This window comes from Aplysia californica, unplaced genomic scaffold (assembly GCF_000002075.1).
Source record: "Aplysia californica isolate F4 #8 unplaced genomic scaffold, AplCal3.0 scaffold00002, whole genome shotgun sequence".
NCBI classification, from domain to species: Eukaryota; Metazoa; Mollusca; class Gastropoda; order Aplysiida; family Aplysiidae; genus Aplysia; species Aplysia californica.
The window spans coordinates 810992-822230 of NW_004797272.1; the positions used below are offsets into that span (position 1 = coordinate 810992).

The window sequence follows — 11239 nt, forward strand, 5'->3', positions numbered from 1 at the left end:
CTTACAATATACTCTTTTAGATCTATACTTAAACGTTAAGGTTATTCTTTCATAAGACCAAATTCATTTCTAACGAGAACATAAAAGATTCGAAACTGATTATAGACGAAGGTGATGTAACTGGGGTTTCGGGGTTTCCAAATTTCGTGTCTATAAATATCTACTGCCAAGTTGGCTGAAAAAAATTCTGAAAATTGTTTTAAACAAAATTATTGTAAGAGCTATTTAATGATACTGTAAACTCGTTCTGTAAGACAAAAATGTATGACTGCCTTATAAAATGACTTTGTATAGATAGACTGAGAGTCTTTTTTTTCGTTTGATTGCTTGATTTTCTTTTTCTTTATCCTCATCATTTATCTGGCTACAGAACAAAGATCTAAAATAGGTGTGTTGATCAAATCCTATTGAGTGTGTTCTGTGTCAAGTCAAACTCCGGGTGGCAGACAGAGGTTTGTAGCTAGCTTTTGTAGAGATCTAGAGGTAGGTCGAGGACGATGGCCGGACTGAGGGGTATTATAAGACCAGGCGTTCGGGTTCTGCGACTGAATGAAATTACAGCTACCGATACAAGGTGAGATTTTGTGAAGAAAGCGTTTGTTGTCTTTACTTTCAATCGGATCGAGTCTGAGTCTGGACTCGGATCTTTTTTGCTGATGATGACATTCACCCTGGTCTTATTTAATCGAACTTCAAAACTCGGTCACACGTAATTCTTTCTTCACGGTTTCAAAGTCTTGTAAATACAAACACAAAAATAAAAGGACAGTATTTATAGTCATCATGGCACATCGGCCAATGTATTACAAGACTAGCCTAGATCTAGATTTAGATCTAGATCTAGTCTAGATCTAGATCTAGATTTCTAGATCTAGAATCTAGATTTCTAGATCTAAATCTAATCTAGAGATCTAGATTTTAGATCTAGATTTAGATCTAGATCTAGAATCTACTTACTTTTTTAATTGTATTAAATAATTAATTAGTAGGCTAATTAGTGAATAAAAGGCCTGCTATAGCCTACCCGCAAAGATAAATTGTAATTATTGTGTTAGTTATTTAGTACCAGATGCTCATTGGCACCATCAGCTTGGGTCAGGTCGGTTTGCTAGCCAGATTGAGGGCGCAAATCGGCTATCATGGCACAAACCGATAGCCCAACTTGTCGCCTCAAAAACAATTAAAGCCTTGATTCCGAATAAATCAGGTTTTAGCTGTAATAAATTTACAATCAAATCTAGTATACGGCCCACCTTGGGACAAGCATAAAGTTGGTGGAACAGTGGGGCTAGCAGTACACTAAGATCTTCATGTTTTGTTAATAATACTAACACCGACTGCGCTACTTCAAGGGAACCTGTCAACCAATTACTAGATGAATTAATGAGATGTCTCGCTTTGATCATTTACTTTAACTTAATTGTGAGTCCTCACTTTATTTAAATTAAAGCCTTGGGAGCATTCGCCAGCCTGTAAAAGTTATTGGGCTGATCTCTGGCGTTTTCCCTGGAAGCCGACATGTCGAGGCTCCTCTAAGGTTTGATTTGGGTCTTTACTAAAGTCTAAAAATGATAGCATTTTCATAAAATCACAACTTTAACCCTATACTATCCGTACGTCATGTTTTACTAGCATATTCATACGACATGGGGAACTCTGTGCCTCCACTTTCCAAAGGGGAAAATTACTGGTTAATCCGATTGATACGCTTTGCATAGGAGCAGACTGTCCAAAATGATTTTTTGAGAAATACTGAAAGTAGTGAAAGTTTCAAAGAGGTCTTCAAACTAGAAGTATTCTAAAATGTGAAGAATACAACCCCGGGAGAACAAAACGACCCTGGGGCATACGGATGGAGTTAGATTAGTGGGATTCACGAGGGGAACAAGACAAAATTGGTACTGAATTACAGTTATGTTTTATTTTAAAGTACTCTTCAACGTTACACATTGTATTATGCTCGCTTGCGACACACTACATCACTGATGGATGTAGCTGTATTACTAAGTTACTAAAATCTACAAAACGGGAGTGGGGAGGTGGAATGGGTTGGGTGGGAGCAAATCCGCGAACAGCGTCTCCTCACTGAACACATATTTATATCTGTTCAGCTTAAGTACTGTGAAATATGACATTTTTTAAAATCTTAAAACTTTTCATTATAATTGATGAAGATATAAATGACATTGACATGAAGCATCCACTGCCCTGGGATGTGTGTGTATTCCTCAGTTATTGTTAATCTCGTTATGCCGACTGTGCAGCAGTAACTCATGAGATGTTGTTTTGTTGTTTTTTTCTGTTCTGTCCCAGGTGTCTCTCCTGTCTGTCTGTGGTACCAGTCCAAAGTCCTCTCCTGAAGAGTTTGCCTGTCCCATCCCTGACCACACACCCAAGTCATCATGTGCAGATGGTCAGACACTTGTTCAAGCTGCCCAGTATAAATCCTCTAAAGAAAGCGTCAAAACGGAAAGAGTATTCTGAACGCCGGATACTTGGGTGAGATTTTATTTTGCTTTTGCTTTTCAATTAATTTTTTGTTTCACTGGGTTTTTTTGTGTTCTTCTATGGATCTGAAATTTCCATATTTAGTACAATTTTGAATTACCCTGTCTGTGGTGTAACGGTCAGGTTTTCTACTGTTGCAAGTAGTTTGAAAGCTGAGTGGGGAAAATTTTTTTAATGAAGTATCCTCTGTCTGTCTGCTGAGATATGTCCCTCTCAGCAAAGGCTGGTACTAACAGGCAGGTACAGGAGCTGGTCCTTAACTGTTGGTATCGTATTTTGATAGTTTTTGTAAAGGTGAGTCAAGTCTCAATACTCAATTTTTTACAGGCTTATGTGTTTGTTTTTTAACTGAAGGAATTCACAATTTGCATAGAAATTGATATTTTATTAGAATTCATGTTTTTCAATGCTGTCTCTCTCTCTCTCTCTCTCTCTCTCTCTCTCTCTCTCTCTCTCTCTCTCTACCTCTCCCTTTGCTGGAATATAAAATGCCTTGATTTGTCTGAGATTATTACAAAATCTTACATGCTGAGGTTTAATGTTGTACTTTAAAATCCTTGTTGAGAAGTGGAAACCTAATCAAAGACTAAAAAATACAAAATCTGTACTGGACACTGTTCTCAATCTCCAAGAAAAGCATCACCTCCCTGAAAGACGAGAACCTCTGGAAAGAGTTCCCTCAACTCTCCCACCACATCTCACCATAGCAAAGCCAGAAATTAGGAAAACACTTTTGGACAAGAGCAATAAAAACACATATCCTGTAGCACTAAAACATTCTGCCCTTGAAACAATTGATTCCTATCCACCAACATGGATCCACTGATGGATCTGCCTTTAAGGCAACAATCAACGCTGGATGTAGGTCAGTGATCAACTTGCCCAGTGGGATAAAAAAAAAAAAGAAGTCTTTAATTCCAGTGGGTCCTTCTGCTCCAATTTCATTGCCGAACAACAGGCTATCACCAACACAGCAAACTACGTCAACTACTTGTTTGACACTAACCCACTTGCTACCACAGACATCGTTATCTTTACAGACAGCCTTTCAACACTAGAGACACTTGAGAGTGGGACTGATGTGAACAAAGATATTTGCATTTGATTTGGAGTCTACATAATTTGATAAGTAGGCACCTCGTCAGAGTAGTCCCCTACAATGGGTTCCTGCCCACACTGGGATACCGGGAAATGATTAAAGAGCTGATGCTCTGGCAAAGAAAAGAGCTAGCCTCCCTCAGCCTGAAATTCCTACGAATTACACCACCTGCTACCAAATGATCAAGTCAAACCTCAAGGAAGAGTGGATGAATGATTGGGCCACAGGTACGACAGGAAGGAGGATGTATGGCCACATGAATAAACCACTGGCCAAAGATCCAATCAATGAGTTGAGGAGGGGAGATCAATCCATAATCTTCCAACTTAAAACACAACATGTACCCCTCAACCAACATCTCAACCGAATTGGAGTAAAGCAGTCTGCTGCCTGCCCACTATATGACTACCCCTCAGAGACAGTGGAACATCATCTGTTCTTCTGTAGAAAACTAACTGATTTCAGGGGATGTTTTCTTCCCAAGCTACCCCACACATCTAATTGCCTCTACTCCTCAAGACAAGAATTAAAACAAACATGCAACTATTACCGAATGGCATCATGCAGAAAAGTTAACGCTCAGATGCTACTGGATCGCTAACAACAACATAATGTACTTTCAAGTTTGGTCTAGAAAGTTTGAATGTAAGACAATGTAAGATGTTTTCAAATTGTTAATGCTCTTTGCTTTTGTCTATCTTTTCTTTGGTACAGGTACTCTATGGATCAGATGTACGACATTGTCTCTGACATTGGCAGCTACAAACATTTCATCCCTTGGTGCACCAGCTCCACTGTTTTTGATGTCCGTGCAAATGGGTGCAAAGCAAAGATGGAAATTGGGTTTCCTCCAGTGCAGGAAAGATATATGTCTACCATTAAACTCGTTAGGCCAAACCTTGTTCATGTGAGTTGTGCATACAAATGTCATAAAGTTAAGTAGATAAATTCAGACGTGCCACTCATCCCGATTTAATAGGGATAACTAGATTTTTTGCCTTAAATATCTAGTGTCCCGATTTTTCTGATTTGGGTCACATGTATCCTGATTTTTTTGTGCCATCTCTTGCACTGGATTTTTCTATAAACTAACTCTGCCTTCTTCTCTGTCGCAGGAAGCACCTGTGAAACCTTTTGTCTGCAGGAATTCGAAGCACTGTTTTTTTTTTAATTCGATGCCGGTTTTGGTAGTTGACTCGTCCCTTATTGTGTTGGATCTTTGCACACTCGTGTTATTTCAACTATAATGGAAGTAGTACTGTATCAATTTGGCATTCAAACTTGGGACATTCTCAAGTTCTACTTTCGCTTTTGTTATCACTCAGAATTCTCCGCTGGTGGCTGGTTGAAGACTTATGGGGGGAGGGGGGGGTAGACTTGGACTAGGAGTCCTTGATGTGATACTTCAGGATCTTAAAACTATAATGATCACCCACACACACACCCACAGAGTGTACACATGGAATATTTATGGACAGCCCAGGGAAATTTTTAAGTAAGCTTGGCAGTCATCTTGGTGCTTTGTCCTTGATCCTGGTTTTTTTCTCCAAATCCCGATTTTCCCTTCTGAGATCCTGATTTCTGGATTTCATAGAGTGGCGGGTCTGTAAATTGCTCTTCCTTTGCTGATTTGTGCTCCTAGGGAAATATTACTCTGGTTTTGGGTTTCAGAATTCCTTCCTCTTTTTTTTTTCTTTTTTAAAATATATATATATATTTTTTTTTTAGAAGATTTCTTTAGTCCTCTCCAAATTTTTTGTTTTCATGCCTCACTCTCAACTGACTCTGACTGCTATTATACATCTGCTGTGTCGCAGTCTTAATAAAACAATGTGTGTCTCGTCACTATTGCTATCACCTTATAGCTTATTCATTTGTCTTGCTGTTGGTGAAAAAGTAGGCATCTATCTAGATATATGTTCTTATGCACAGTAGAATTGTAAATGAGTAAATGGGCTGATTTATCTATGTCATGTTCATACTGTGCGGAATGCCAAAACAACATAGGGGAAACTGCTGCTTTTTCTTTCCTCATCCTTACTATCGTCATTTTCCTCTACTACTTCTTTTGTATATTTGTCACTCTCTTTTGAACTACTATTTCCTTGATAGTCGAAGCAGACTTTTTGCTGTTGAGGCTAGAGAGGTGAGCAAAGTAAGCCTGATTCCCCATTTGGACTTCTCTGTTGACATCTACCCCTTGGGGCTCATATAACCTAATGCAGTTGCCAGCACAGTAAAACCTCACTTAAACTAAACTATCAAGAATAGAAGTCAAGATATTTGCAATTGAAAGATGTGGAGGTCTCCCGATTCAGGGTAAAATTAGCGAGAAAATGGCCCCCAAAATGTGGTGACTTCCAGAGCTTGACAGTACTTGAAAACTGCAAATTTACATTTTTTGTGTCATAAATCAACGTTTTTTAAAGTAAAATCTACACATAAATATATTTTAAATGAACCTTTAACTTAAAGGCTATTGCTTTGATTGAATATAACTGCATACCTCGTTTTCTATTTTCAGATGTCTGTGCTATTATAACTGTTTGTATATTTGTATCTTGTTGCTGTTTTGTCCCCAGTCAGAATGCACAGAAGGAAGACTCTTCACTCAACTCCTCACTATATGGAGGTTCAGCCCAGGAGTAGCCGGAAATCCAAAGACTTGTACATTGGACTTCTCTGTAAGTTATGCTTGCTTCAGGAAATAATCATTTGAATTTTAATGCAGGTTTTGATTTGTGAGGCCACTTTTCAATTATGGGAATTAAAGAATTTTTAAACTCTGCCCACTTTTTGTTTACATGTATTGTGCATTTTGCTTCACTTTCTTAACCCTATATGTACACCCTGGGGTCATTTTGTACCCCAGGGGTTGTATTCTTCACATTTTAGAATACTTCTAGTACGAAGATCTTTTTGAAACTTTCAGTATTTCTCAAAAAATCATTTTGACCGACTGCTATGCTAAGCGTACTGATCGGATTAACGAGTAAATTTCCTCTTTGGAATATGGTGGCACAGAGTTCCCCACGTCGTGTAGGAGCAAAAGTAAAACACGATGTACGGATAGGGTTAATATTAGTTTGTGTTAGGGATGTCTATAGACAAGGTACGTCCTTAATTTGCATTTTTTTTTGTGGCGTGGCCTTTAAATTCTAAGTTCACTTTTCTGCCATCTCCATGACAGAAATATAAATGTTTGCACAGATACTGACCGTTGGAATTACTTTCCCAAGATTACATGAGGGGTGGGGTAAAATAAGAATAAAGGCTGGGTGAGTATTATTATCTACAGGAGAGTGTTTAAAAGCTAAGCACTCATTCAGTCCTGCAACTATTCGATTGGTGCTCTCGTGTGATCTCTTCTCTTCTTTTCAATGAGTGAGCTGACTTACTGTGAACTTCTATGCACATCAAATACCATTCCTATTTGAATAGGAGCTGATGATTAATGGTTTATGTTCGAACCCTCCCTTTTTCTCAGATGTGATTCTTTGCTGTGAAAAAGTTTTTCCTTAAACTTTACCGTACATAGCTTGATAATAATCTGTGTAATTGGAATATTGTCTTTTTATGTAAGGTATGAGAAAGTTTATTTTCCAGTTACACAAAATTCTTCTGGGTTTTCACTTCAAAATATTGTTAAACACTTGATTTTTTGCTTGTATTTATGTTATCCATTGCAACAATGAAGCTCGTTATACAGGTCTTTTTTCTTTCTTTTTTCAGGTTGTGTTTGAATTTCGATCCCAACTGCATTCACAATTAGCAACTGTGTTCTTTGATGAGGTTGTAAAGACCATGGTGAATGCTTTTCTGAAAAGAGCCCGGCAGCTTCATGGACCAGAGTCTATAAAAACTCAAAAGCCTAAAGTTATAGCATACAGTTCTTGACCTAAGAAACATTTAGTTCAGTTGTACATATATATGGCATATTGTGCCACTTGAATCGTGTGAAATATAATATATTTGAAGCTGTTTTATCTCTTGAGATTAGCAATTTTAAAATGTTTTTTGTTCATTATCATAAAGTCGAATGATGAGAGGAGATTTACTCCCAGGGGTTTACATTTTTAAAGCAAGACACCACACTTTCATGTGAGTCTTTCGGGTAATTTTAAGCCCTTTTTTCTTAAGTAAAAGGAAACAAGATTGTTGATCATTTCTGTCAGTTCCAATAAGTGTCCATGACCAACTATTTTCTGAGGTAACCAAAATGTGATGTAGTATTTCAGCACATCTCTGTGGCAGGTGGTAACCTTTATGTTGTCATTCTTGTTTCAATCTCTCTCTCTCTCTCTCTCTCTCTCTCTTTTCTGGCGCTGTGGCATCATAAACTGTCAGCAATGCCAACAGCGTGCAGGAACTCAACACTTTCCCGGGGGTCCTTAAAAAGTGCTGAAAGTGGGTTACTGAAGTGTCCCCTCAGACTTCCTGTTTCAATGAGGACTTCCATCAAAGGCATATTCTTTGGTTATGCAATGTTCTTTCAATTTGGTCAGAATACACTTAGAATGCCCATCCTTTGATTGCAGTAAAACTTCATCAACCACACTTTAATTTTCAGTACAACACCATGTAAAAAGGTACTTTTCTTCTCATGATATTTAGCAATTACATTTTTTTAGAAATTCTATATTCTTTTGTTCTCATATTAAGAGCTCCCTTGAACGAGAAGACTGATAAAAGTTTTCAGATATGTCATTTAGAACTGACCTCAAAATAGAGAACAGCTTTATGACCAGCACGCACTGTTGCAAAGAAAGACGTCGCTTTGAGCATGAGCGTGGTATTTTCCTCTCTACAGTTTGTTTTACTCCGTGTGTCTGAAGTGTCATGTGAATTGATATGTGATACCAGTTGTAACTGTAACAGTTTGAGAGTGAGAGCACTGATCGAAATACTATTCTCTGATATTTTTCGCTGTGATTTCTTTTAATTCATAGGTAGTATTTTGATTGATACCGGTGTTGAGAATCTCTGCCTGATACCAGATCTGGGAGCACAATATCACAAACAGATTTATGCACTGTCTCTGATCATAATTTTGTGATGAAACTACATTTTGTGAAAATTGATGAAACACTTGACAAATATCAATAGTCATTTTTCAGAGGCTATTCATGAGCAACTTTGGATTAACACAATCAACTACATTCTAGAAAAAAGAGCAAAATTCTGCAACGTCAAGGTGGATGTATTACTTGGACCATGGCCGTGATTACATTGTTTCAATTGGAGAGTACTGTCTGTTATTTATATTCTTTTGTGGCTCGTTTTTTCTTTTTTTTTTTAAAGAAGTCACTTGGATTGATGATGAATACTGGAAGATAGATGTTTTACCAATTCAAAAGAGCAAGTAAACCAAATTTCTCTTCTTAATGGAGTTTGCTGTTGTTATATGGAAATAAACATATGGAGAAAATCATGCTCTGGTATGAAAAGTCACAAACCAACTTTTTAAATAGGATGATTGGAATATCATACAGGGTGAAATGACACTATGTGTCTTTATTTTCTTCATTTTGTAAATAATTATGAGTTCCTTTTTGATGCTGCAGTTGTTTTAGCTTCCAAATGGCACGAGCAACAGCTTTTATTTCTAGTCCCCTACAATGTTTCTCGTGCCTACTGATACAGAAGACAATAGTACACAGCTATTCGATTATTAATATATGCATTGTAAGCAATTTTGCAGATCTTTGATACTTCTATCCGTGGTGTCTGTGGCCTAATGGTTAGGCTACCGGACTCAAAATTGTGAGATTGTGGGTTTGAGAGTTCGAGCCTTAGCTAAGTCTGACATTGCATCCTTGGGGAATGGGCGGATTTTCTCCTTTAGCTCAGTCCTATCGCCTGTGAATAACTTCACAGTGTTACGAGGGGTGTTGAACCTATACAATTGCACATTATTTTTTCAATGTGTCTATGATGGAAATGGGCGTCATAATAATAATTTTGCACTCCGCTATAAATGTTCAATAAAGGTTAATTGTGTTACCCCTATTGTTAGAACACAACTCAGAAGCCATTGTTCTTTGTTTGTGTGCTTTGAGGAGTCTGTCCCAATTTCAACTAGCAAAATATACACTGAGGAAAACCACATATGAATGTGAAGTTTAATTGCTTTACTTTTTATGATCCTACTAGTACTAGTCTATATTATTTATAAAACTAAGGAGGGGATGTTTTGTCCATAGTACAGCAATTTACAGACTATATTTATTGTCCTTCACACCTTTTCTTTGGAGTGGAGCATATTGTTGATCTAGCATTATATTTCTAACTTTCTAAATTTTTCACTTGGTGTGTCAATATTGCTTCAGATCAACTACATGTATGCTTTCGAAACACGGTGGATTGAGGAACTTATGTACAGTCTGTATTTGTATATATGTTTGAATATCATTTTATTTATTCATAAGCAGATTCTGTACATTTGTTCTTGGAAGGGAATTTCCTTATTGTGTCTAAACTACTTCTCCTTAATTACAAAGAATATTTTGATGCATTAAAGTAATTAAAGAGTGTACAAAAACTTTTAGCTTAAGGTATCCTCTGATGTGTGAGAATTTTTTGTTGGTTTTTTTTTCCTCCAGATTTTGTTATTACCGTACTTTAGACATTACATGTATTACCGGAGTAAAAAGAGTACAGCAACATGAATGATTTGATTAAATCATCCAATGACCATATTTCTATTTGAGTTGTTCATTGTGTTTATTTACTTATTGATTACACCAATTACTTTTTTTGTAACTTTTGTTAATATCAAGAGGTCATAAAACATTGTAATTATGACTACACTGATGTAATAGATGGAAAATGTATATATATGTAGTGTCTTTAGGCCATTCCCAAAGGGGGGACATTTCTCGTTCAAGCATAGTAGAATTGTAAATGGGCTGGCTCATGTCACGCTCATAACTGTGCCTGATCTACAACATGGAACTGCTGCTTTTTCTTTCCTGATCCTTACTATTGTCATTTTCCTCTACTTCTTTTGTATGTTTGTCACTCTCTTGTGACCTGCTATTTCCTGGGTGCCTTGATAGTCGAAGCAGACCTTGTGCTGTTGAAGCTAGAGAGGTGAGCAGTCTAAATCTGATTCCCAGTAAAGACTTCTCTGTTGACACCCTCCCCTTGGCGCTCATATGACCTTATCCAGTTGCGAGCGCCGTAAAACCCTCTACTATTTTTTTTTTAAAGTTCGCTTTGCTTGAAAACAAAAACGACGTGCAGGTTTGAATCCCTGCATTGACATCCATCAGTTTACCTTCTATGCGTCTCTCTCTCTCTCTCTCTCTCTCTCTCTCTCTCTCTCTCTCTCTCTCTCTCTCTCTCTCTCTCTCTCTCAGTGGGTGGTTGGCAGGTGGTCTGGTGGAGTTTGCTTCTTCTTTCCTATCAGACATCTATCGTCTTTATCTCCCCTCCTTTTTTGTATTTGTTATTCTCTTGTAACCCGCTAATCTTCGGCACTTATATGACCTTACTGTGTTGCAAGGGACGTAAAAGTCTAAAACTTTTTTAAAAAACTCTCTCCCTTTATCCATTTCTTTCTCTTTCTCCCTTTTTCTTTCTCTCTCTCTCTCTCTCTCTCTCTCTCTCTCTCTCTCTCTCTCTCTCTCT

General features: G+C 37.5%; 1 protein-coding gene across 1 annotated transcript; it reads left to right on the top strand.

The window, feature by feature from the left end:
- The first annotated feature begins 388 nt into the window (after nt 1-388).
- LOC101851084 (coenzyme Q-binding protein COQ10 homolog B, mitochondrial) lies at nt 389-10305 on the top strand. The gene is made up of 5 exons (XM_005088973.3): nt 389-574; nt 2314-2499; nt 4322-4514; nt 6190-6291; nt 7340-10305. The coding sequence occupies exons 1-5, from the start codon at nt 498-500 to the stop codon at nt 7502-7504; spliced, it is 723 nt and encodes a 240-aa protein (XP_005089030.1). The 5' UTR covers nt 389-497; the 3' UTR covers nt 7505-10305.
- Nucleotides 10306-11239: the final 934 nt, after the last annotated feature.